The 27,724-nt window shown below is 37.7% G+C and overlaps 1 protein-coding gene across 8 annotated transcripts in view; it reads left to right on the top strand.

The window, feature by feature from the left end:
- YAP1 (Yes1 associated transcriptional regulator) overlaps positions 1-27,724 on the top strand; it is a 98,633-nt gene that overhangs the window by 35,049 nt on the left and 35,860 nt on the right. For 4 of the 8 annotated variants that reach the window (XM_055802134.1, XM_055802135.1, XM_055802136.1 and 1 more), the window contains exons 3-4: positions 18,351-18,466; positions 26,665-26,778. In XM_055802134.1, coding sequence (XP_055658109.1) covers positions 18,351-18,466; positions 26,665-26,778 — 230 coding nt within the window. The remainder of the gene's footprint in view (positions 1-18,350; positions 18,467-26,664; positions 26,779-27,724) is intronic. The other 4 variants (XM_055802141.1, XM_055802140.1, XM_055802142.1 and 1 more) reach the window with 1 other exon arrangement.

The raw sequence follows: 27,724 nt of genomic DNA, 5'->3' as shown, positions 1-27,724 counted from the left end.
ATCATTAAAGAATTACAGCAATCAGAACCTTTAACATAAAAACTTACAAAACCATAGTCATAGACTTTAGCTTTCTCCCATGTTATAGGTTTGGGTGGAGTCTTGGTCTTGCTGCTTATGGAGGTGTTTTTGTGCATTTATTAGCATCTTCTGTTCGTTTTGATGCTCTTGGATATTTTAAGTGGGTTTTGTTTTGTTTTTCTCCTTCCTCTTAGCTGTGGTGTCTGTAAGAATACAGGAGCTGTGGTAAGGTGATGTTGCACCACCTTTTCCAGATACTGAATTTAATTCCTTAGATAGGAGTGGGTTAATGTAGTCATGAAGTAGGTACCTTTTAGAAAATGTGATTACATCCGCAGAGCCCCCTAGTGTGGATTCAGTAGGTGATGGCAAAAAAAACCGTTTTTTGCCTTGTACCTTTATCACCTGAGTAACAAAGGCAGGGCCAGGAGAAGTGCCTTAATCTTGGTGCAGCATATATGGTGGGAGACATTTTTGCTTGCATAGCAACATCAGCCAGAAGAGTAAGAATTTTTGTCCTATACTGAGGTGGTCAAAGATGTGCCTGCTGGCAAAACAGGGTGTGCTAAGTGTTCTGTTGGCAATGTAAATGTTTCAGGTAATCTGGTGACTGCCTTCTGCCGGCCAGCACATTGTGCACCTGGCATTTGTATGGGAGCTGAGGAAGGCCTGGGTTTGGTAGATGTTAGGTGTGCTGGACTTTGTAGCCGTGCCCAAAGAAGTTCAGTAATGTTTTCAGCCAGAAGTGTTATCTCATTGCACTAGCTGGAAAAAAAAAAAAGAAAAAAAGAAAAAAAAAGGGGGGGGGGGGGGAGGAGCAAGGGTTGGTCATAAAAGCTCTGGTGCAAAAGAGGAAAAGAGGAATTTGGTATTTTGGTTTTGTGCTTTTTAAAATGTTTCTCCAGTAAATAATGTTAATGATCAGGTGCAGCTCCTTCTTATATACCTTTTGCCTTTTGTTACAGTATGGCTATTGCATGCATTTCTCTCAGCTCTCCTCATGCTTCTGCATTTGAATCTGGTGAAGCAGTTCTGGAGACCCCTTGAGGTGTCTGTACATTTTGCTATGTGTTATGTGTTTCTACAGGTGAATAGATCAAAATCCCACTTATACTTCTATGCTTTTATATGAAGTATGATATTCCATCTTCTTTAATGATATATTTTACTGTTTTCAGCTTAGTTTCCTTAGGCTTCTGGCATTGTCAGTCACTTATTGTTGTCTCCCAATACAGAGGGCTTGTTTTCCTAGGTGTTTTGTGGACAGAGGTGACTGGGTAGGGAGATGAAGCCTGTTGATTCCTCCTAGGAGGAAAAAGCTGTAGCATGAGCCTCTCTGTTACTGGATATTGTTAGGTCTTGAGAGTACTTAAACAGATTGAAATACCTAGTCAGTGGGGCTATACAACTTGACTACTTCTGGAAGTACTTCTGACTTCTGGTAACATAATGAACTCAAAACAGCTGCAGAGGTGGGTTCAGCATCAAACACACTGATGGCTGAGTTGTAATTGGCTTCACCTGTCCAAACATATGGGTGATGGCACTGGAGGCAGAACTTGACACCTACAGTTTATATAGAGAGGAAAGAGCCTGGCTTGACTTTCAGGGTGGTAAGAAAGCTTTTTGAGCAATGGTGAGAATCAAAGTTTTATTTGTGAAGTGATGAAAAAAAGTGCCCCCAAAAAATGAAGCCTCGAAATACTCCTTCTTTAGTATGCAAACTTTATGCTGCTTTCCCCTACTTAGACCAATGTTCAGTCTGTTTCCTGGGAGTAGGTGCTTCAAACTGACTGTGGAGTTTTCAGTGTATACACTACAGGTTAAACTTTTTATGTTTAATAAAAATGTAAGTAGTTGTGGTTGCCTGTCGATTAGTAGGTTTGAAATTTATAGAAAATGGGGAGTGTATTTAATCAGCCATCGGAAATGTAACGATTGTTTTGCCGAGTATTCAAAGATACTTTCATTACTTAATTTTAGGACCTAACAGTAATTGGTGTATGATGCCTGTAAACAAGCTTTCATATATTCTGTAACATTTTAAAAATATCTCTGGTGTGATACTGCTCGGGAGCTGGAAGGTGCTACAAATCTGAATCCTGATTAGTTGGCTTTGTTTCAGGCTTTGTTAAGAGGGTGTGACCTGTGGGTTCCAGTTGATTAAGTCCAGAGGTGGGGCAAGTAAACATCTTAAGAAACAACTTTTTCCAGACCAAGTCAGACTAGTATGCATTTGTTCATATACTAAGAAAAAGCAAACTTTTTTTTTCCTTCTTTTTTTAAAAATTTTTGTTAAGGGGGAGTGCATGCTGAAATTTTTATTTTCATTTTTCCAGAAAGAAATCAAATGTTTTAGAATGGTAGATTTTCAGGCTGCTCAAGCAAGTGGAACTTCTGAGTGTTTTCGACTGTGTCTCCATAGAAATTCTTTCCTCCCCCACCACGTTCTTTCATATTTAGTTTCCATAACCAGTGCACTATTGTGAAGGAGGGGAAATGCAGAGTAACTGCGGGGAAGCCAGCCAATCACTCCAGCATCAGAGCAGACTCCAGGGCTTGTGGAGCTAACCTTTGTGACCTTCGCAAGGGGCCTCTCCGAGGAGAGCCATTTTTCCTGCCTTGTAATGGTAAAGAAAAAACTTGGCAACTCCTTTGATCAGCAAAGCAAAAACAAGGAGAGCAAGGAGCAAATGGGCAGCTTTGTGCACAGAACTGCTAAGTCAGTGCTGGCTTTCTCTGTGCTGAGAACAACGTTACCACCTAACACAGAATACATGCACATTTCTATAGGGTCTTGGGATATTTGCTGCATAGATTTAGAAAATCCTTCTGTTCAAAACTTGAGGGGGAAATCTTGATTATTGTTGTCAGTATGGTGAAGTGAAGGAGTTTCACCTAATAATCTGCAAATGTGAGAGCAAGGGAACTTTTCCTTTCTTACTTTTTAGGGATTTTCAGAAGAGAAGAAAGAATTGCACGACACTTTTAAAAAGAATTCTAGCACTGAGAAAGGAACATTTCTTATATGCAGCTGGCATACAGTTTTCACAGTAAAACTGCTTTGCAGCTTTTGATGATTTTTTTTCTGTTTCTCAGTGAATGCCTACAATGCATTTTAGATGCTTAATAGAAGGAACTGATTTTGCTTTGCAAGTATGGAAAGTTCTATTTTGACTTGTACAGATTTAAAAACAAAATCTGTTCTTACATTGTGAAAATTTTATATCAGCTTTTAGCTTCTCTTCTTCTTTATGCTCTTTTTAGTGTTCTTCAGCTGCTGATATTCAAATAGAGCTGTATCCTTCTGTTAGAGTGGCTAGTCTCTCTGATAAGTTGTGCTCCTTTCTGTGATAGTTTGCTGCTCAACAAATCGAGTTAATTTTTCCACCCGAGCTGAAGTGCTCTGAATTCTTCCTTTGCCTAAGAGTAGGAGAGGGTTCATAATGTTTTTGTTCAGTACTTCCTTCCATTCTAGTGAGAGTCTGCCTCCCAGTTTAATCTCTCACACCAATATATTTCTGTCTAGTGAACTCAACAGTTCGTTCATTCTCTGCAAGAATTCTTCCTGTGGTTTCTAAACTTAGAGATTTAAGCCTCCCTCCTTGTCTGCTTCAGCTTCTCTTCATGAAGCGCAGCTCCTTAGGAGATGTTGGTATTACCAGATTCCTCTGCAGGTCATGTTTCTTCTTTTAGGCTTCCACTATTCATTTTTGATGTTTCATCCTTGCCTCTGCCACTCCCTTCTTAATCACCCCTAGTACTGTGCTGAAGTGGTTCACAGTGATTTTCTTCCTTCTTACATGACTGAAAATAAATAATCAGCGCCACAGTTATTGAGCCAGGTAAACCATGTTTTCAAAATCTGCATTATTTTGGAGTGTAGTACCCTTCAATTTTATGAAAGTGCAGAAATTTATATGAATTTCGTTGTCTCACAAGCTACAGATTTTCAGTAATTAAACAGTTTATTAGATTCTTGCACAGTTCTGGATAGGGTGCAAATTAATTTTATATGGACATGATTTATTTTTGTGCAAACTGTTCTTTAGCAGCTTTCACCTGCAGGACATCTGTTACTCCAACATATACAGTGATTTTCAGGTACAATACTCAGCACCTGATGAAGAGATCTAGGAAATTGATTTATGTGAAGTCCCTCATCACCAATGAATTTCTTAATTGCAGCTGAGTGACTCCATCAGCAGATTCATTTGTCTTGTGTGTACTGATGGTGTGATACCTCACTGCAGTTACTGTATTTAAGGGATGAATCCAAGGTCTACCTACTGCCTCCCCCATTGACTGCATCGACAAAATCTGCAAAGAGCAGTTCCCGACCTGCTCTGCGCGCAGGAGGAGTGTACCTCCAGGCCCTCCTTCTCCTGTCTCGTTTGGAAGTATTGCTGGCAGCAGCAGGTTCCAGCCAGCTCTGTGCATGCTCCAGCACAGAAGGTGGTATTTGGCTGCTTGGATGATGCCTGCTGCCCAAGCAGCTGTTCCCTGTAGTAGAATAGGTGAGTTACCAGATAGACTGGTAGATTACAGGACTACTGCAGTCAAGGTCCATTTACTTAGGCAGTATTGCAGTCCTGAAGAGCTCAGAATACAACTAGTGAAGTCAGAGACGAGGACAAACGGAGCACAAAGAAATGGGGACTCTGAAATAGAGCCACTCAACTCCAGGACCTTCTCCACTTTCTCAGTTTCATACTGGATATTTTGCCTGTCTTCTGCAGCATGTTCTTTGCCCTTGTTACGCTGTAAGATTTTGTTCTTTATGATAGATATGAAAATGCAAGTAGGTTTCTTGTAGAGAAGGACATGATGATGTCAGATCTGTAACAGTCCTTTTCAGTCCTCATTTGAACATAAATATTTTGTAACAATTTTCTGAAGAACAGATTTCTGATAATATATTTAAAGGACAGCAAGGTATCAGAGAAGACTGACTAGAAGCTGCAGTGTGCCAAGTTACAGAACTAGAGTGAGGGTATCTGAAAATAGATTTATTTCTTTTTAACGTACAGTTTACTTTTGAAAGGTTTTGAGATAAAGTTTCAGATAATGACCTGTGTAGTGATATAAAGTTATTGCAGAATAAATTTGAAAGATAACACCAAACAGTGCATGTTTGCTACTGAACTTTTGAGTGATAAATTCTGGAAGGAAGTTGCTGGGTAAGTGCCTGGAACTATAAAGTGTTAAAACCACATCTCAGAGAGCATTAGCCAAGTGAATGTTTACTTATTTTGGTTTGTTCAAGCCTCTCAGTTCAAAACTAAGAAACCAGGAGCTGAAGAGTGGTTGGTTTGTTTCTTTCTTCCATAACTCTAAATATTAAATTGTTGTAAAAAAAAAATGGCATCTGTTTTAAAAAGCTTTCAGTAAGTGGTGACTAGAAGCATTTGATTTAGATCACTAGATATGGATCAGACGTTCTATGAGGATGTTGAAAATTTCTGGAGCAGGGCAGACAAAAGGGGGTTATATTAGCTCAGTGTTAGGTTTTAGCAGGCCAATTGTGGATGACTGTGAAGGAATATTAAAAAATATATTGGAGGTTTCATTCTCCTCCCCGTATATCCTTCTTTTTTTGCTTGCAGGTACTGATTTATATCTTCTGATCTGAAGGTTACAATCTAGATTACTGAGTTTAAAGGGCAAGAGTGGATATATTCTGGAGTTTGCAGTGACAGTGAGTCCATCATAGGGAGCCACGTTGTAACCACGTGTTCATTTGCAGTTCACACAGTTGCCCCGGCAGGTGTATGTTGGGTAGCCTATATAAAGTCTTACCTTGTGGGAAGTTGACATGGAACTGAGATGGATATTGTTTCATTTACTGTGTTCTCTAATTTACTGTTTAAAATTCAGAAAAGTTACGTGCTATTACTCAGCTCTTGAAATTACAGTTATGTGGTAGTACATACTGGCACCTCTGCAATCAGTAGCGGTATACAATTTGCCTCCAGAATTTTATATGCTAGCTACTGAATGGTCCAAAGCCAAGCAAATAGACAAAACCTGAACAACCATTGACATAACCTGAACAACCTTCAGAGCTTGCACTTAGAACTTTGAATTGAAGGGTTCAAAACAGTTTTGGCTGCCTGGTTCGTGAGCAAAGGTAGCCCTGTAGAATGGTGATAAGACAACTTTTGGCTATAGAAAGCCTATCTTATAGAAGACATTAAAAGAACTCATGTTTGTCCAAGAGTTCAAAGTGACTTAACAATGACTGAAAAAAGCTTCTTCACTGTCAAGGGAATTTCTAAAACAGTTTGTGAATTTTGCAGGCAAAAAAGGAAAAGCTGGAAGTTGATAATGGCAGCATTTGGAACTGAAAGGGAGGGGAGGAAAGGGATGGGTCATTGGGAAGTGCTGACTAATAGTCAGCAAACACTGTAAGGCAGTTCTTGTATTAAGAGCTGGCTTTACTTCCGAAAAGAAAAATAAACCCCATACTATTCAAGCATAAAGTTTGTACTGGGGAGGTCTCTACACTGGACTATTAGAAAGTAGGGACGAGCTGCTGGAAGGAGAGCTTGATTTTAATGGTATTCTCAGCCATTGAAATACTTCTGCTGTGACCTGTATTCTGATCTCTTTTGTGTAGTATGTATTCATATCTTTATTGTATTAGAGAAATCTGTTACTACGAAGCATGATTTTGTATGCTAGACATGTTTTATGAGTAAGTGTTTTTTAAGAAAAGTATGTCAGCAAGTAAACATAATGATCTTCCCCCTTCTTCCACTGCAGCCACCCCCCCAACAGCTGAATCCTGATTTTCTTGATTAGTAGATGAAGACTGCAGGGATTATAAATCTAGAATTAATTTATACTAAGTTAAGGTAATAATTCTAAGTTAAATAGGATTTGTTGGGAACTTCAGCTCTTACTATAAATGTCCCACTGAAATTTAGTGGAAGTTGGATATCTGTGGTTTTTGTTTTGCTGTCTTTCTGCATCCAAGATTAGGGTTGAACAGTTTCTAAATAAGTACTTCACTATGTTTTTTGATAAAACGTGGTAGTTGCTAATTTTGGCAAAAACTAAATGGTTACATATCTCTAAATGAAATTTGTACTTTAAGAACTGTTAGTAATTTAAGTAATGTGCTTTTAAAGAAAGTCCTGTGCTTAACACATTTTATAATCACTATTTTTGATTCACTTCATACCAAAAGATGCTCAGAAAGCAAATCAAGTTACTGCAAATCAAATATATAAAAGCTGATGTATTGGCATTTATTATGTTGGTTTAATAGATTAAGTTAAAACTTAAAACCTCTTTTAAAGAACACATGGGTCTTTATGGTCTTTATTTTTTCTTCCTAGAAAGAAGGTAGAACTTGTTCTGCTGATGACAATTTCACTGTCAAACCAAGGTTCTCTGGATACTTCCCAAATTTTTAATAATAAAACAAAATAGAAAGGAAAATTTCCATTGGATAACTTCTGAAACTTTCAATGAAATTTGAGTTCAAAATTAGTTTTACTTTGCATTATTTAACAATGGTCTTCTGAAACACTTTTAAAATGGATGCTCTTTAAACTCTTTGTGACTGGTGAAGGGGAATGTAGAACCTGGAACTTGAAAATCCTCAGGTTGAAAATATTTTTAGGTCACTTAAAAAATAAATATAATAGCTATTACATTTAAGTATGCTATACATTTAATTATTATAGCTGTCACTTTAAATGATATAATCTCAGTAGCTTAATTTTTTTGCATGCTTTTGCTCTCTGTTGTCTTTGCCCCTCTAGGTTAAATGGATAAATAAAAGTTAACTTTTCAAGACATAGCCTTCAACAGTGTGTTGTATCTGGGTGCTGAGAAATCTGTTGCTTTCTGGTGCATTGCAACTTGGAAACCTGTCTCCAGGGGATTGAAGTGTGGAGGATAAAAAAAGAATAATCTGCTGCCGAGAAATAGATTGCCTAGAGTTGGCTGAGCAGGTATCTCACCAGTACTGACTCAGGCAGCAACTTGCTGTTGGAAAATTTTCTTCTTTGTTTTACGTGGCAGTCTGTGAAGTCTTCAGGGACAGGAATAATTGCCTCCAGCTTCTGCAGCATGTAGTGTTTGTCTGAACTGTAAAAGCAAAAAGCTGTCCCTGAGACATGGTCGTAAGGAGGAGTCAAAAAGGGATGAAAAATACCTGTAATAAAGGAAGTGGAAGTGAAAAAGCGAAGAGAAAAAAAAAAAAAACCAACCCCAAACCACATAAGTATAGAGAAAAGAAATAGGGGAGTTGGAAATAGGGTTTTCTCCTATGCTGCAGTTTCAAATGAGGGAAAAGATAGTCCTTAAGGCTATTTGTATGACTAAAACTGAGAACATCCAAACAGCTGATCAATTTAAGGTATGAAGTGTTAGTTCTGAAGCATACATTAAAAATAGTTGTCAACATTAATGATTTTAATGGCAAGAAAACCAGATTCATTTATTCTTTGTAGCAGAAAACTAGGCATTCATTTCCAGGAGGTCCTGCTAATGGTTTGTTAGTCAGCTCATCCTGTCAAGGCCATCTGGGAGTGATCATTGTCTGAACACTCAAGCAACCAGTTTAAACTGCCCTCTGAGGCTTCCTACTTAGAGCAATAAGGAAACAACCTAAAGAATCTTTTTATCTTAATATTTTGTTTTCCTTCGTGGTGGTTAGCCTCAGGATAACAGGATAGATTGCTAGGAACCCCCTTTAGATACTAAGGCAGCTGGCTATAGTGGCTTTTATTGCAGCATGCTTAGGCAAGCCTCTCTGACTTGAAAACCTCCAGGCAACAGAAATAGGGTACATAGAAAGGGGCGTAAAATTGCCTGGCTCCTGTTTATGCAAAGAGGCATTTGATTTCCATCTTGCTTGCTTTGTCTCCTTTTAAGAGCTAACTAGGGAGGGAGAAATGAGATAGAATCTCAGAGATAAAAGGACAAGACAGTGATAAGGATTCTATGGTCCATCACTTCTGAAAATCGTCTGCCCTTCCCTTAATAATGTGAAAGTTAGTGTTTGTCTAGTCTTGCCTTTAGTGTTAGAAAAGACACAATGGTTGCATCTTGAGAAGGTGTTCTCTGTGTTCGCTGAGCCAGGGGCATAGCGGGGTATCTGTAAAATTAAATGAATCCAGTCATTTCACTTGAAATACTAACAGAGACAATTCTTAATCTAGATTTGCCCTCTTATGTGATATATCTTTTATCTCTTTAATTTAAAATTAAGGAGAGAAAGGTAAATTCAGAGTATGCTGAGTGACTTGCCACGGGAAGCAAGCTTCGTAACTTTGGAAGCAGGGTGGAGAGAAGGGGGAGGTTTTCTTTAAATATAGCCTGTTACCGCTGTGAAACTGAGAGGGCAAGTTTAAAATTAAATAAAACTGGCGATATGGACGTGATCACAATATTTAGTCCTTTATGGAGTTTGGGAAAGGATTGAACTGGTACAAGGACTGTAAGAGCACAGGCTTTTCTTCTTAGTCTCTGTAACACTGCTGTTTCTTAGAGTTTTCAAAATAATGGAAAGCACTGGAAATAAAAACGCCCTCATAATCCTTTTTTTTCTGAAACTCAGAAAATAATCTTACTTTATTTGGGAAATCCACAAAGGAATCCATGAAACACATTTTTGAGCATCAATTTAAAATACTTCCAAGCACTGTGATACTAGTCCTGTTTTTCTAGATGACCTTGGAGTGCAGGATGGGAAGAGGGGACAGGAGGAAAATGAATAATAAGTGCAAAAATAAGCATGTTATTGCTTCCATTTTTGCTTTGACAAATGACAGTTGTTTCGAGAGTACATGACAATAAAAGTGGTGCTGTCATGGCAAACCTGTCATGCCTTCATCTCTTCCATTAGTCATGCCTTTATGGGTAGGTTACCTACTGCCCACTGTCCATTTTAGCATTATACACTCTGAAGCAAGGACCTTTCTATGAAGCTTTCCTAAGAAGGCCAGTGCTGTTTTGCAACTTCAAAACAGCAAGATGTTTACAACTGGACCAGAAAGCTTAGTATTGAGTCCCTGGTGTATGTACTGTGCGCTGTCTGCATGCAGGTCAGTGCTAAGGAAGGCTGCCTTTGGATACCTTAATGTTAAATACTGTATTTTGTGTATCACTAAACACTCTGTTTTGTCTATCAGTGTTCACGGCTTTATGGGCCATGCTTTCAGGAATTTCTGGTAGCTCTTAGCATCTTGCAAGCTGCAACCACTTTAGGAATAAATTCCAGAGGGATTTGTAGAAGAACTTGCCTTACACTTAGCGACTGTGCAAAACCTATTTCTGCACCAATTGGACTTTTGTCAGAGATTTTTAAGGCATTTAAATTCCCCTTCCTGCTTTGTTCTGGTCCAGATTCAAACCATTAATTTGCTGAATGAATTTCTGCTGCCTAAGACTGTAATTATGTAAGATAGCATGTATGGTTTTATTTTGTACTTCGATTAAGGGGCTGGAGCTGTGGCAGGCTCTCTTCCCACCTGGTCAACAGGATGTTAGTGTCTGCCGTTCTCATATACCTTGTTCTATCTCAAAGTTAATGAAGTGGCAGCTGTGGCATGACATGTGATTGCACACTGAACAATTGCATGTTGGTTTTAAGGTATGCTTTTGCAAGCTAAAAGTATGGTAGAGCTGTCTATTGTCGTATCGCCAGTATGCTCTCTGTCATCTGCCTGTGGTATGGTTTGATGAGGACATCAACAGTGGTGCAGATGGAGTAGTCTAACACAAACTTTGTTTAGTAAATGCGTAAAGACCTGTCAAGCAGAAGAATGAATATGGAAAATTAAAAAAATCAGCCATATTATGTGTTGCAGCAATATTTAGAAACTTCTATGTTTCCATTTCTTTGAGGCAATTAAGCTATGCCTGGAGACATTACTGTCCTTAAGAAGCACACTGTGTTTGGGAAACAGATTAAGAAGTTATTAGTTTTGCTGCTGTGTGCTTTTATACATATGTTAGGCTGTAATAATCCTGAAACCTAGGGAAATATTGCAAGTTAATATGAAGAGGGCAAGTGGAAACACAATGCTTTCCCACACAATGGGTAGAATATCACCTCCCAGCCGATGAGATTTTCATTGCTGTGTGACCAACAGCTTTTCCTATTGTTGGATTCATTATTTACCAAGACAATTCGAAAGTCCTTAAAGAATTTTGGTCCATTTTAGGTGTGTCCTTGTCTAATAGCGATGCAAATTTAGGGAAGTGTTTATGGAGTACTGAATTGGGGTAGAGGTAATTGCTAACAGAGCTCTATCATTTCGACTTCAGGCTTTTCACTGTTGTTGCTTGGAATTGAAGTTTTGTGTCATCTCGATGTATTAATGCTACTTGAGGTATAAATCAGTAACTTTGTTACACTATTTGCAAAGAAATGTACTTTGTTTTTAAATCAGTAACACCTAATTACAAATGGCCCATATAGCTAAAGACTTAGTTTCATGTTTTAATCTTTTCCAATTCTTGAAATCCCCTGAACAGGGCAGAAAAAAGGGTGCACAAAGAACGTCACAGCTTCTACCCTCAGGTCAAAGCTGAATCCACTCCATTGTGTGTAATATCCTGAAAACATCAGCAGCCGTAACCCAGAAATCTCTGCATGCTACACTCACAGTTTTTGAGAGTGGCAATCAGAGTAGTTCATGCCGAGGCTGCTGCTTTTCTAAACTTTTCCTTTCATCCCATCTCTTAAACCAAACTCTGGAAAATTCACCTGTGGGGTCCCCTAGCCCATCTGCCGTGTCAGACTGATCTTGGCTGTCTTTGTATTGCCAAGTATTTGTATGTATTGCCACCCTTCCTAGGAATCTGCATCCAGCTGTGTTCTTGAATTAGTAGATACTGTTAGTTTCACAGCTGCCCTACAGGCAGACCACCACGTTTGTGATTCTGCAGATTAGGCCTCTGCAGAAGTAGATATTTTGGTTTCTTCTCTCTGCCCGCTAGAATGATAGCTGGGTGGGAATCTTGCAGGTAGCCTGCACTGCCTATGTACAGGACAGGTTTATATAAGATTTGGCAAAGGGGTTAGTTTGAAGTTGATTTTTTTTTAAGGCAATTTATGGTAGTTTCAAGAGCAGAAATTCTCAGTTTCTCTTGGCACCACCAGGAGAACTAACTTACAGTATATAACGTCAAGTTCTGATGTACTAAAATGTACTAGTGACAGCTCTAAAGTATTTCAGTAATGGCATTTATGAAAAGACTTACTATGGTCATGATCCATCTAGTCTTTGAAGCTTTTAGATGAAAAGAAATAAAAAAGGAAAACCTTTCAGAAAGTCATGAACTGTGTGGATCAAGAAAAACAGCTGATTAGGAAGATAAAGGATAAAATATGAAAGAATAAAATCTGCAGCTCAGTCATTTAAGGTAAAGCAGAATCATAGGTGACATGCTTGTCGATAGAGCAGTTCACATTTGGGATATAATGAAAAGTTGAAATTTCACACCATGTTTAGAAAATAATTTGGTTTAGCTTCATTTGTGCACTTGCTTGTTATCCATCCCCAATACTAAAAGTACACAGTGCCAAGTCAGCAGTTTTGGTAGGTCTGGCATGATGTGGTCAGTGGTCTGTGTTTGTGTTTTGCTTTTAATAAAACAGGATTTCCAGTGAATTCCTAAAACAGTCCCAAAAATCTGAAAACCAAAATCCAAGTTAGTCATCTCAACTTCACTAGAGACTGGAAATTATTTTCTCACAGACATAAGTCTTGTCTACATTGTAAAACACATGCATCACTTCAGTAAGAATGCTTTTATACTGAAGAACAACTTGTATTTCTGAATTTTTGTGACTATTTTTTTGAAATATCCTTTTATGAAGAATCATGTCCAAACGCAAAGAGAAGTGATGTATGATTTATTCTGCCTTGTTTATATTCTTTTATGTTTAGGTCAGATCTCTTCAGGTTTTTAGCTGCTGCAGAAATTCCATATGCTGTGTTCATCTGGTACCTAAGATTGAAATATCTCTTCCCTGTCTTTTGCTTTTCTTCCTAATGGCACATTTCTGTTGCACATTTTAGTAAAATAATCTGGCAATTTCTGACCTGCTTCTGTTAATAATATCTTTTTTGAGAAGATCCTTTCTTGTAAAAGTTCTCACTATGTAGCAGACATGCACCATATATAAGGTGACTTTATGCTAATAAAGGCAAAAGAGAGGAAAAAAATCATGGTTTTGTAGTGACTGAGAATTCTGTCATATGAATGAAGTCCTCAACATACCTTGAAAAGAGTATCTACCAACAGAGACACTGTAGTTGCTATAAATACTACGGAGTATCAGAACTCAAGGCCTCTTAGATAAGCCTTTCTCAAAGGATTCAAGTAATTTTTTGTGTGTTCTTTGTGTATTAGTTCATTTCTGATATGGCTTTCAGTAATACAGTTCATGTCTTTTCAGTGCAGCAACTGGAGTACAAATGTGAAGGTATATCCCACTGTGGAAAGGCAGATCAGTTCTCTTGTTTTTAGAAATGGTTTTGGTTTATTAACTATTAGCATCTAAAGGTTATTTTCAATAAAAAGGAACGAATACTGTTTTTTAGGTCTCTGGATCTCCTTGCTTCTTTTCCACTACCCTTTAAAAACCCCCACCAACTAACAAACGAACAAACAAAACAATAACACACACACCCCAAAAACAACCCAAACCCCAAATCCTTTAAAATTAGATTAGAAATAAAATCTGACAAATCTTCAGGCATGTGATAGTGCTTCATGCCAATAAAGTTTTCTTTCAATAAGAAATTCTGGTTCTTAGTAACTGCAGAAATGCGCTTTGTGTGCATAAAATGAGAGCATTTTTCTTTAAAGTTATTCTTGTCAATATGTAAATAATTTGTATATTACTGTAAAACTTGGGGATGGGTGGGAAAAGGCAGCTTCATAATGCACAGCACTTTGAAAGTGCTTTTTTGGGGGGGGCTTGTAACAGTCACTCTTTTTGATAGCAGGACGGACATAAGTTTGCTGACAAATGTTTGGCATGTTGTGGATGTTTTAGATTTGTTGTTCTTATGCCTGTTACCACAGAGTTAAATTTATGGTACAGTCTAAGTTGATTTCCTTAGTTCATACAACATTATTCTAATTTAACAAGGATTTGCTTCACCTAGATATAAATGAACAATAATAGATGTGATGTGTCAGATAGCTAGACGTTGGATTTGAGAATTTATTCTATGAAGTAAGATGTCTCGCATTCCTTGACTGCCCTAGAGATGTTGATTTTAATCCCAAGAATATTTACTCATGTTGTTCTGTGCACACAGTACAGAGCTGCGATTCTAGTTCATGAGTAGGTAGAATTTAAGTTTAATTGATAGTACTGCACTAAATATAATGGCTGGTCTATAGGTTTTGTTGATTCGATATAATTTGATAATATTTTTTACAAATCTTGAGGTTGACAGTAGTGCTTTATCAAGATATGGCTCAGGTCATGTAAAATAGAAGGTAATGTATGGATTGGGGCAGTTGTCATGTAATGCAGCTACTATGGAGAAAATCTGTTTAGTGCAGGGAAAGGTAGTGTTGGTGTTGAGAGTTCTTGTTATGTCCATTTAGCCCTTTTGTGCGCTACTGTTCAAAACAGAGGGAAAGATATTTACATGGGGAGAATGTCCTGTTCCAATACTTAACCTGATAATGAAAAATCCATAGTGTTTGTAGTAAGTTACCCCTGGTGTACATGCTGCAGATATGAGCAAAGCGAAGACCTGTATTCCTTCCTATAGTATTGAGGATTTATTTAGACATTTCATCCGTATAAGTGGGGGTTTGCCTGCTTGTATTCGGTGGTTTGGAAGTTGTGGAAAAGAACTGATCTGTTGTGATGTGTTTTGGGTGGTTTCTTAGTCTATAACATAGAAAAACTCAGGATATATGGAGTACATGAGATACCTGTAAGGACTGTGGTTTGGTGGAGGTTGAAGAGAGAGGTTTTGAGGGAATGTATGAGGGAAATGGATGTGTAGGTCAGGAAGCACAGAGCTGAGTGGGAGGGCATGAAAAGTTTGTGTTATTGAACGAGCCTTGTGATTAGTATGATTTTAATGTAATCAGCTTGCTTGCTTTGAGACGTTTCTTCTGTGGCTTGTTGCTCCATGACTACTGGTTGGAGTTTAGTCAGTCAAGTGAGGACCATGCTGACTTTTCTGAAGTGATACTCAGCTAGGGAAAGTTGGAAGCTGCTGCTGCCTAAAATAGCTATCCCTGGTAACAGCTATATGAACATTAACTGTACTTTGCATGGTGTGCTTAAGCAGTCTTGAAGCGTCGATAATGCTGTCCTTGTGCTCAAAATTGGATGTACTTTTAAAATTGCTTCTTCCATAGTCTGTTCATCTATCCCATATTCACATTTGTTTGGAAAAACTGGTGAATGTTGTTTCAATGTGTTTCTACAGTTAACTGCAAAAATGGTTCTGTAATGCAGTGAGATAACTTTTTTCCTTCTGTTTCTTACTCTACACTCAAATAGCATATGGAAATAAAAGCTATAAAATATGTGGCCTTAGGTAGACGTTTTCTAAGTTTGTAGTGTTACGTGGATTTTTATAGGAGTTAAATGGAAATAAATGAGCATGTTATCATGAGTGCAGTGGCATTTTCCTGGTTCTTATTGTTCTCAGAACTGGGTTGAGCAAATATAACAAATCAGAAATAAGGAGGGGGGGTGGGGGAGTAGCACGTGCTGGTACTGTAATTTAAACACATGGTCTGTGAAGCATTACTGTGCAGTGTTTTTACCTCTATGTATTATCTTTACCTGCTTTCGTTGCTTTGTGAAATTGACCAGTGGAAAAGTGAAAAAATGTTCTTCAGTATGAAGGTTTGTGGATAGTCCAGTATGTATAGGGCAGCCTTTACTATGTTGTGCCCTGTTTTATAAATATATAGGCTGAAAAGCAAATGAAGTCTTGCTGCATGTGGCATGTTTCTCAGTGGAGCTGAATATTGGAGAACATGCAACCAAAGATGCAGTGTACTTAATAGTACCTGTGTCAAGTGAGCTGTATTGAGGGAACTAACATGGCAGTGACACCGTTTAATTAACGCTGTAGTAACTGGGGGGTTCCCTGTATACATGGGAAAACTGGCAGTATTTGCCACGTGCAGACAAAGTAGAGCTTTGTTTGCTAGTATGTTTTTGTATGGCTAGCATTCCTGCCTATTTTGTGACCCTGCTACAGTGTGTCTGTAACTCTTTGATATGGAATTGTGTGCATGTTTAGAGATGGTAAAATATACACAACTTAAAACTTCTTTTAAAAACCACTTTGTACTACCTTCTACCTTATAACAGAAAGTCCCTTCAATGTTTAGAATGTGATAAATAATTCTACCTAAGTACTTATTTTGGTGACTACTGCCCCATTTTATGATCTTCTGAATTTGTATCTATTCATTGTCATTTGTTTGGAATTATGAAGTAGTTACAAAATTCAGTATTTTTGGGGGGAAATACCAACTTTTTAAACATCATGTAATATGTTAAAAACATTTAATAATTCAGTGGAGCACATTTTTATTAATTGGAGTCAGGGGTTTTGTTAGTAAGTTTCTAGGCAACCAATTAGTGGCTTAGGGCAGGGAGAAAATTATATTCTGTTTTGTTTGTCCGGTTTGACCTGTGATGAGGTCTTAATTTATGACCAGAGCTCTTGGATGCTGTGGTCATGCAAATACAAAACCAAAGGTAGGATTCATCTCTTATAATGTCACTGTATTTGACCTAGTTAACTTAGGTTCCCCTCTTCAAGGAGAAAATAGGCCGGACTCACCTTCAATATGTTCCTTCAATTGATCAAATGAATTACATCCTAGTAGTGCTTATGTAGGTTCCTTGCTCATTGGTGGAGAGCAGGGTGACAAGGTGTCAGTGTCCGCAAAGATGCTAGTGTTGAAGTGACAGGTCTGAATTATTTATCCCTTTAGAATGTTTAAAGTAATACAGTTCCAGCTCCTAAACTTGATTATATTTTAAATAAGAGAAGCTGTGAATTGGGAACAGTTACCACACATTTATTATTTAATCCCAACAAAAAGATGGAAAGTTTACAGCCTGATTGATAGTTCAGTACCAATACACATTGATCCACCAAGACACATACAAAACACAATGACAGGCGTGGGTGCAAAGCAGAGAGTTGGCAGTACCTAGTTTTGAACTCAGATCACCAATAGAATTCATATTGCAGATTTAAATGTGGTTTTGCAGAAGTATGAAAATGGGCATTCCATGTAATGCCTTGGATTCCACTTGATAATAATATGAGTTTTAATTGATACGCATTCTAAATGAATCAATACCAAGCTTTGTTGTCAATGCTCAGTGTGTATTAGTAGTTTCATTTTTGTCCACATGTACTTCTTGGAGCAGTGTTGCTTAACGGCATCAAGATAATATTGGTGCTTGTTATGAATAGCCTGCATTTGTTATTAATTAGCAAAACATGCTAATCAAATACTCAAAAGGCGAAGCAATCATTCATTAATTAAGCTTTTATATTCCCATTGAATTGAATACCTTTGTGTATGACAATGCTGAATGTACTTTCCTTTTATTTTTATTTTTTTCCCCAAACCTCATAAATCTAAGCTTCCGAATGTTTGGAATCAGGTTCTGCAGAGGGCTAGTTGAGTTGCTTGACAGTCTGGCTGTCCTCATCTTTTCACATGAAGTTGAAAGGCAGCTGCACATCACTTTCATATTACTGCTCTAATGTGACTGGTTACTTAAATTACCATGCAGAGATTGTTCAGTGGTGAAGGGAATAGTCCATCAAATAATCTGAGGATGTGGTCTGTGCACAGAAAGTTTGGGAAGACTAATGATTACTCACTAGTCAGTTCATAGCAACTCCATAGGCACTGAATATGAACTCATCATACCACTGTGCTTGAGATTCCAGACGTAACTAGCTTGCTTTTAAAGACTCTGAATTCACATTTAAAAAGTACAAGTAACTAATCAGCAAGAAAAGGAAGAGAATGTTCAGTTCAAGGGTACAACATCTAGTTATGGTATGACAAGCTAGATTACGATATTCGTGTTGAGCCTTGTCTCACCATTGCTCTAGGTCTGATGGCTCCAGCTCTTTGTTGGGGAAGTGTGGCAGCCAGAGTAAGGGTTTGAGAATCTGACATACTGTGATGCTTGGAAAGAATCCAAACAGTTCTTGCTTGGTTTTGAATATAGGTGTTGTTGGCAGGCTTAATCTTTTGTTAAACTTTCTGTGCTAGCAGGTCATTGTTGTCAATGCGTGACTGTCCTAACTCTTGGGGTTTTTTTGTCTTAGTCACATTGATCAAACAACAACATGGCAAGATCCTAGGAAGGCCATGCTTTCCCAGATGAATGTTACAGCTCCCACCAGTCCTTCTGTGCAGCAGAACATCATGAACTCAGCATCAGGTAAGCAAAATTTGTATTTATGAAAAAGGTCATACAAATGAAGTTACTACTAGCAATTTAGTTGGGGTGAAGGGAGTCCAAATCTCACAATTGTCCTTCTAGCTATTCTGGTTTTAAACTTTAAATTTGGTGATGCCTGGTGTGCCAAGCAAGAGGCTGATACTTGAGGTAAGAGAATTCGTATAATATTTGTGATGTCAACAGAAAGTAACCAGTAGTTCTTTGGTTTGTGGTTTTATTTTTTTCAAATGGAAAATTCAAACATTTAAAGAAGCAGAATTTTTGCTAATTTATTCTGACTGAAAATGCTGTTAAACTGATGAAGACCAGTATTTCCATTAAATGAGTTTCAGTTTACATTAAAGCTATAGTACTTTGGCAGTGTTCTTCTGCCTCCCCTTGCTCACTTACTAGACTTCGTATACTCCCATTCATTTGTTATGAACATCTCATTTTTTCCTGTCTCCCCTAAATGAACACCTGGAATGAACATCGAAACACCTGGAAATGTTGTTTAGAAGCAGAGGAATTTTGATTTTCCTCTTATTTTCCTATCATTTCCAGAGTCCTGTATCATGATGATTATTCCTCTAGCTGACAAAGTCTGATGTCTTTTCATGGAATACAGAATTTTTTTCAGCTAGCCTGTGGGGGGACATCACTGGACAGCAGTAAAGTGTGCTTGTTCTTGCTATAATTCTGCATATTACGAGCTGTATGTTTTTAGAGCTCTCTTGTTCCGATGATGCAGAGAGCAAGCAGATAAATTTGGTGCCATGCTAGTTTGACTGCTGCAGTCTTCCCTATGCTTTGTCACCTTCTGTCTGTCGCTGAGGTTCATGTTTTATTTATTTTCTCACAGTGTCATTGTTTTTTGTGTACGTCTGCTATTCCTGTATTTCATGAAGGTTATTCTCTGGCTGCTTTTTGCTGTCCATTTAGACAGCTTTGTTTCATGCTGCAATTCATATGCTGCAGACAATACCAAAAGATGAGCAGGCGTGACCAAACTGTGCTGTTCATGAATGAGTATTAGAGGGGAAGCTAATCAAAGTTTTTGCTGGCTGGGCCAAGAGGTTGGACTATCCTGAAACAAATGAGAGTCCTGTTCAAGTTCAGGAAGTCACAATTCAGAGCAATTAAGGTTTCAGGCTTCGATGTGAAAATACAATATCTGTGATTATTTTGTTGTGTAAATATATCCCAAGAAACCTGCAGCAATAGAGAAGACATGTTTTTGCAGGGACAGTTCTGAAGAACAGAGAAGAGGAGAAAGGAAGTAATTCCCTTGGTCTGTCTTGCCTTTTGGCTTATCTCACTTGTGCTAAAACTAGATACTTGCTGTTTGAATATTGACATAAAGTCTGTGTTTTAAGATAACGCCTCAAACCTTCCGTTGTGCCAAGAATTAACAGGAAAAAATATTGATAGTGAAGTAGGATTCACTTTATGTACTTAGAAAGAAATCAAGGGTCCTTAGCAAAAAAACCCCACCAAAACTGGGTAGTTATAAAGGGGTAAAAATCTAGAAGAGAATCTAGCAATCAGTACACAAGGATTATTTTTAGAAGAAAATTAAGAATTTACATGTAATTGACTGGTGTGCGTGAGCAAGTGATCCTGAATATACTGTTGCTCATGCAATAAAGAAGAGTTAAGACATTTAAGTGGGTTGTCTTGTGACTTGAGAAAGCACTTTTTGAATACAAGTTCATTGAACATTTATTTGTAATTTCACAGGTGATACCATATTGAATGTGAGCTGAAAATCTTGCAAAGCTTTTTTTTTTCTCCAGTGCTCTGATTTTGATAAAGTGCATGAAGAAATCAGAACTGCTGTGTATGATGAGTTATGTGTTTACATGGCATTGCTTTTTTTTAAGCCTAAATCAGTTGAGGTAGTATGCCTTGGAACTGGCTTTTTGGATGCACCTACTTTCATTTAACAGAAGTCTGTTTTGAATTAAATAATACTGAACCTGCATTTATTGGATATGATTCAGTTTCTGATATAAGATTTGGAAAATCTTTATGTACTAACTTTAAATTATGACTGTGTATTTGTATTTACTAATATCTGTAATACTAATATTACTCGTATCTGGTTCTGTTACTTATTACTAACAAGTTCATGGTAACTTGTGCTTCCTTGGTGGCCTTGTAAAGAATCTCTGAGAGAAGTGGAAAAATCAAGTAACTATGTACCACTTCAGCACAGTGGAACTTAAATCCAAGTGCTAACGTCATAAATATAAGACTACTTAATGTTCTAGTTTGGATGTTCATCTTCAAGAACTGGGAAATAAAGTTGAGACCGTTAAGACAGAAGTTTCCTGTTATGAAATATTGCTGGCAGTGAAACATGCCCTAGTGCTTTGAGAGCCTTTCATGAAAGATACTGGGAAAACCAAGTGTAAGTATTGTGGCAGCTGGAGGTCACTGCATTGCAAAAAAATGTCCACAATGCCACAAGGGAGAATGCTTTCCTTTCTGTATGATTCATCTGTGTGTAGCGCTTATTAATTGTATTCTTAATCAGAAGTTACTGTCCAGGTTCTAGTATATTTAATTACAGACTGCTACAGGAGCTTGTGAGTAAAGTTACTGTAATAAAATATTAGAGAGAAGATTGTTAGGAGCTGTCTTGAAAGCCATTAGAAGCGTTAGCTATTTAGCCAGAATTAGAATTCTAGCAATTAGCTAGAATTAACAACAGGAAAACAAACAGAAGAAGGAGAGACAGAACAGAACTCAGAAAGCTGCTCTGCATATTGAACATAAACGTGTTGTCTTTTCTGGATAAATAGGGTAAGTGGAGCTCAGGGAAAATGAGAAGAAAGCAAAACTAGAACGTGTGGTAAGGGTGAAGGCAAGTCAAAAGATGTTTAAAATAAAAACAGGGAAGATGTAGTTTAGCATGAGGTTAAGATTTTTATGTTGTTTTTCTTAGGAAATCCCACTTCTTGAGGCAGCTAAGTCTGGATAAGAATCCAGGTATCTTGCTGTAAATTATGTTTCTTTAAGGAAATTAATGGGCATCTGAACCAACTTCATATGTTCCTGGCATGATTTTCTGAATGAACTATTTTGTGAGTGTTAGTTAGTGGGGGGCATCAGTATGTGGAAAGTGAGGAATTTTTTTCCTGCTTGTTTTGGTTCTTTGATATTTTCTGTCTTAGTCTTGCTGAACATAGCTCATTACATTAAAATGGTTTTGGCCATATGTATGCAGAGAAACATAGTGCTTTTTTAGATGGTATTTGTTGGTTAATCTCCTGTGAAATAGGATTACACCTTCACATCAATAATGGAAGAAAATGAGCCTGTTACTTAGAAATAGGCAACATGTATATAAAAATTAGTCTTGACTGTTCAGATTTGTGTGTGTATGTGTTACTAACCATTTTCCCCAGAAAGTTATCACAGGAGAAAGCATGTTCTTCTGTCTTGATTTAAAAAAAAAAGTAATATTGGTATGTTGTTCTTCTGAGGAGCCCCTCCTATAAATTTCTTACTGAGGTAAAGTTATAAATTTGAAAGTAAACAGTGCCTGTTTCCTGTACAATTACAGTTGATGTAGCAAAGATGGGATAATACTTGTACTTATAAACTTCCATTCTTCAGATACTTTTACTGCCTGAATCATGCTTGACAGCACTGCTTACTTTAGCCTCTTCTCCTTGCACATAGACATTAGATAATTACCTTTGGGGCAGATTACCTCTCTTTGTCTTTTTGTTTTCACTCTTACATTGCAGTTTTGAATTGGGCTTCCCAGTTAAAGTTTGCAGAGCCAGTGTAATTCCGTTGCCGCTTAGGGTAGGGCTGTAGTGCCATCTTGAAGGCTGGTAGGAAAATGGACACTGATTCGTAACTCTTGAGGTTTTTTTCCCACCCACCCCCGGGTGATGAGAGGGTAGGGAAGAATACGCCAATGACTAAAACAAGTTCTGGCTCTTCTCTTAGATTCTGGCTGACTTCAGTTGCAGATTTCTCTTCTATGCAACCAGTCCTACTACAAATTCTGCTTTGTGTACAGTCAACACTACATATGATCTGTTATGAAACTTGAGTTCCTAAGTGTCTGCATGACAGTAATGTTAATTTCTTTCTTCATCTGCAAAGAGTGCCCCTTTTGTAATAGTGCTTTTTTGTAAGTTTTACTGATTTGACAGAATAAAGGTGGACTTTAGGTAAATTTTGTAGACTTTGACATAATTTTAAAAAACTTTGGAATCACAGTGACAGCAATTAAAGCAAAAAAATTCAACTATTAGAATGATCAGGAAGGTTCTTGGAGATCAGTGTTTGTATTAGGTGAAGATGATTCCTGCTATTGAACATAGGTGTTGCAGTTCCTAGGTTGTCCATGCATATTCTTATAATACCTAGATACAGGTGCTCTCTAATATGCATGAACCTTTTGTTAAAATACAGTTTTATTTACATTTATTTTACAACTAAATATCAGCAAATGTAGGGACTTGCAAGATTTACTTTGCATCCGAGCATAGCTTGGATCTCTACTACATTTTTGCTTTTGTTACTCTTCCTGTTGCTTTCTGTCTGCCAGCAGCAAGCTCTGCTTTGCGTTCAAGATCTGCGTTTCATGATGTATGATAAAGTAAAAACTCACCAAAAATGAAGACATGCACCAAAAAAACAGAGACATGCACAAAGAATTTTAAAATTACATGTATTTATGTTAAGTTACACTATTACATAAATATTTAGTTACAGAGGTATGCCTTATCAGTAGTTCTATAAGGATGGCTTACATTTGGAAATTCAAATCTAATTTTTGGATAACCTTGTCTCTAAAAGTACCACAGTAAATGGTGAGTTCCCTAGAAGGGTTGTCTCTCCCTCTGCACATAATTTCATAGAATTGTAAGCTTATGGTTGTGATTGTGTTCAGTTGACCTAGGAGGCACCAAACAGGACTAGTAGGAGACCATGCCACAGGGACATTATATTGTTGGTGCTAAACGTCTACAGAAAGTTCAAGAGAAGACTGGAAAAGTACGTGAAAGAGAGATCCTTTGCCACCTAGAGTAGACAGAATCTGGCTCTAGAAATCACCTGAGGTACTTGGAGGCCAAGTGACTATTCATAACCACTATACTTTTGGGGTCTCTGTGTGTATTCAGTGCTTTATTTTGAAGTTTATAGAATGTAACAGTCACTAAACAGACTGCTTGCAGCAGTAAGATCCGTCCATCACCCCAGGCTAGGTGCTTGGGCTAAATGGACTTTTGGTTAGACCCAGCATGACTGGTTTTGTACAACATGGGCTGCAGTAACTGGAAATTTTAATGAGAAGGTCTGAAGAGCAGTAATATAGAACTTAGATAAGTTAAATCACTTATAAACTAGTACTGGAAGTTCTGTCCCTATTCAGCCGCCTTTTGAAGGAAAAGGGACATGTAATTGCACAGGAATTTTTCTAGATGCTCTGAGTTGAATGCATCTGATATTCTTCACCATGGTTTTCCATTTTTCCTCTGTTACTTGCCTCTAACACAAAGTTTGTCAGCAGCCAGTTACAAAATCAGACTTGACAGTCTTCTGGTTTCACAACTGCTCACAAAACAGAATAGGAATTACAGAAAGCAGTACTAATCAGTTTTTGCACATTTCAACATGTAGAGATGACAGCAGAAACAGGAGAGCAGTTTACTGGCCAAAGAAGAAAGCAACATCATGATTAATGCCAAAAGTTTTTAGAGAAAAAAGTTCTGTTTCTGCAGCTGTTGATGGCACTTAGCAAGGAAGACTTCCTACTGTGACAACCAGGTGAGCAGACAGATCTTTCCTATCTTGTCCACAGCTGTGCATTTTATTTAGAAAGAGAATCTTCTGGTAAGCTAGTACTCATTAGATCACTGAATCTCATAAGCAGTATTGTTCCACCAAGTAGGTGGACTGATCAGCTCCTGACATCCTGCTTCAAAGGCATTTTGTTCTCATTTACTATAAAGGGACATGCTGGACCAGTATATACTTTACTCAGTGTTCAGCAGGACTGCCATCCCAAGGCTAGTTTTGTTTTTCCTAGAGCCAGCTGCATTTTTTGGCTTTGCAGTTCAAAAGAGAATTTCTTGCTGAGTTTCATCTCCAAGGGATATGTGGCTTAGAAGGACTCTGAGGGGAATGGTAGCAAGAAGATCTGCCCACACGACCAGTGTGTTGGCTTAGCGGTCAGGGAACATTGTTGGTTCTTCACTGGCTTCTGCACTGGGATGATGTGGGGCTTGTCACTGTGTCCCTGTGCCCCAGTTTTATAAAATGGCATCTCACTGATTAGCTGGCTGGTCTTTGGGTATGGTTAACAAAGTAGAGGGTTCTTTGCAGTTGATCTTTCAATTCCGCATTAAAGTGCTGTTGTACTGTGAATGTATTAGGATTTATGAACATTTTGCAGTGTTGTCACTCTTGCCTGCTCTATTCATAAGCCTCTGGTAAAAGCTGAAGTACTCTTGTGACTTGTGTGCATCATTTAAAGCTTGTGAGTGTTAAGGGTGGGAAGAAAATGCCCAATGGTTAGATACTGTTTTTCCTCGCTCAAAAAGCTGTATCTCTAATGGTGGAGTGGTGAGGTTCCTAGAGAAAGGCATAGTTTCCAGAGCCAAAGTGAAAGAGTTTAAATTAGAAATGTAGTTTGCAGTGGATTTGCAAGACCAGAGTAAGAAATTCTTGTCTAGGTCATGCCTTGGGATATTACTGGAATGCAATCAACTGATGGTTTTACATCTTTTGAGATTAAATAAACAAATTTATCACCCCACCCCACCACCCAGCTTTAGACGATGAATTCTTCAACAGGAGCATGACTTTAGGACGAAATGACAGGCAAAGAGCTAATGTAGTTCAGGCACTTAGGCATTTATCAGATACACACACAACATATTTTTGTGTGTGTATCTGAATCTCATGTGTGAAATTGTGATGTATGTGCATACCTAATGTAATTTACATTATACAGGATAGTCTGTTAGTCCAACAGCCAGGTCGCTTTTGCTAGTGTATTACTGTATTACACTGAAGAAGAGTGGAAAAAAAGGTTGAGGTAGGATGGCTTCCTGCAGCAGGTCCTGTTCTAATTTCTTTTACGTTCTTCACATTTGTAATGGATCTTCTGATGTATCACCTTAGGATTGTACTTAAATCTAAAGAAATACAAGCAGGGTATTCCTGTATCTAATTTAGATATTTGTAAAAGTCTGTATCTATGTGGGTATAAGTATTCAAAACTATACGTTTATAAATGCCAAATAAGATGAGATGAGTATAACTTTAAGAGTAGTTTTCAGTCTAAGCAGAATACAGATGAATGTACATGATCATATGGAGATGGGAATGAGTGATTTCTGAACTGTATAATGATGAAAGGTGGTTTCTTGAAAGCTGCTGTTTGGAGCATAAGGGTAACACACCTCAAGACTGTTCAGACATTAGCTATGGGCTCCAGAACACCATCACCTGCCTCCCTTTTAGTGTTTCCTCAATGCAGGTTTCCCTGCCTGTGCCTTCCTGCTCGTAGAGGCGTAGCACTGCTGTGCATAGCACTGTGTCTCTGTGTCTGCTCCTGGTGTTTTCTTAGCTCTGCTTTTTCATTGCTTGTTTGCCTCCTGTGCTTCAGGTTTGTGTTTTTGCTTGCTTAAGCCTTTAATGCTTTCACAGAAAGTTATGGTGTGAGGTAAACAGAAAATCGGTTTTGACACTTTTTTTTTTTTAATTGTTTGTTAAAGGTAGAGGAATAATTCAGGTTCTCATCAGTGTTACCTTGTTGCTGCTGCTGGGCCTTAATCAGTAAATGAGCTTTCCCATGAGAGGTAGAATATCTCTATGCTTGTTCTTTTTCCTGGTGCTTATGCTGGTTTCATTCTGGCAGGCTTGACTTATTGCTGGTTTTGTACTGTAATGCTATAGCAAAAGGGAGTGTCAAAAGCATATGAAAGGATGCAAATGAGTTATAAAATTAAACTCCAAATCCTAAATCAAAATGATAGAAGTGTTTTCTGTTCTTTGATTTTCCACCCACCACTTCTTTGCCCTTATCCCAGAAATGTTAGACGAGCTTGAAACTCTTCTGTTTCATGTACTGTTATATATGTAAAATGTTGGAATTTTTTTTAGATCAATTTCAGCTGGAGCAAACAAGAGCCCGCCATCAACTCCTTCCTTCTATATTGCAGGCCCACTCCCCGATGGATGGGAACAAGCTATGACCCAGGATGGAGAAATTTACTACATAAACCATAAGAACAAGACCACATCTTGGCTAGACCCAAGGCTTGACCCACGCTTTGGTAAAAGTTCATCTCACTTCAGAATTTTTGATCTGCTTCAGTTCACTCAGCTTTAATTTTGCAGGCATATTTTGAAAACTTTTTATAGTACGATTAAAATATATTTTAATTATACAGATCTTATTTAAATCATTATTAAAAAAAAAAAAAAAAAGATTTAAAGGATAACATATACCCTTTAGGAGTCTATGTCACCAAAGTATCTAATTCTAGGGATTGGTGTTTTGCCATATGATCCATACAGTTCCCAAAATTGGTGGCATTCAGAAATTACTTACCTAGAGACAGTTTCAGCCAAGCTCACTCTTCCCTTTAAAATTGCAAAACTTTACCGCAGAAAAATCTTTTAACTCCTAAACAAATATTTGCTTTCCTTTGCGCTATCTTAAAGAGGGCATTGTCAAATAATAATTTATGCTGTTCAAATACACTTGAAACATATACCAGCTTATAATTCCAGCTTGTCACAGTGATGATCATGACAAAACTTTCTGTTTTAAACAATATGGAGAGAAATTACTAGTTTTGCTGTTTCTATTTTAATCATCTTTTTGTGGGGTAAAGACTGTAATATTGGAACTAGTAATAGTAACTTAAATTAGGGATCACAAGGTCTAGATGTAAAAATTCAACAAAATAGAATTGATACCTCATTTTTTGTAATGTTTTTGATCTATATGAAGAGCAGAGCTGCAAACATTTTGATAAAATATTGGCACTGATGACTATGAATAGCAATAGCATGTAATACTAACAGACTCTGAACTAGATTCTCAGATTGTCCAAGTGATTGTTCTGATGCATTTAAGGTGGTACTACAACTTTAATTTTTGTATAAAGCCATGACTTGTGTGTGTGAGTGTTATTAGCTGTATTCATTTGCCCTTGATTTGTTTTCCCGATAACTTACTATTTTCACCTCCTTTGGATTTTGGTTATTTTTCCA

The sequence above is a fragment of the Falco peregrinus genome, chromosome 4 (genome assembly GCF_023634155.1).
Source record: "Falco peregrinus isolate bFalPer1 chromosome 4, bFalPer1.pri, whole genome shotgun sequence".
Taxonomy (NCBI): Eukaryota; Metazoa; Chordata; class Aves; order Falconiformes; family Falconidae; genus Falco; species Falco peregrinus.
The sequence above is the reverse complement of the archived record's forward strand: the minus strand, read 5'-3'. Positions and strand labels throughout refer to the sequence as shown.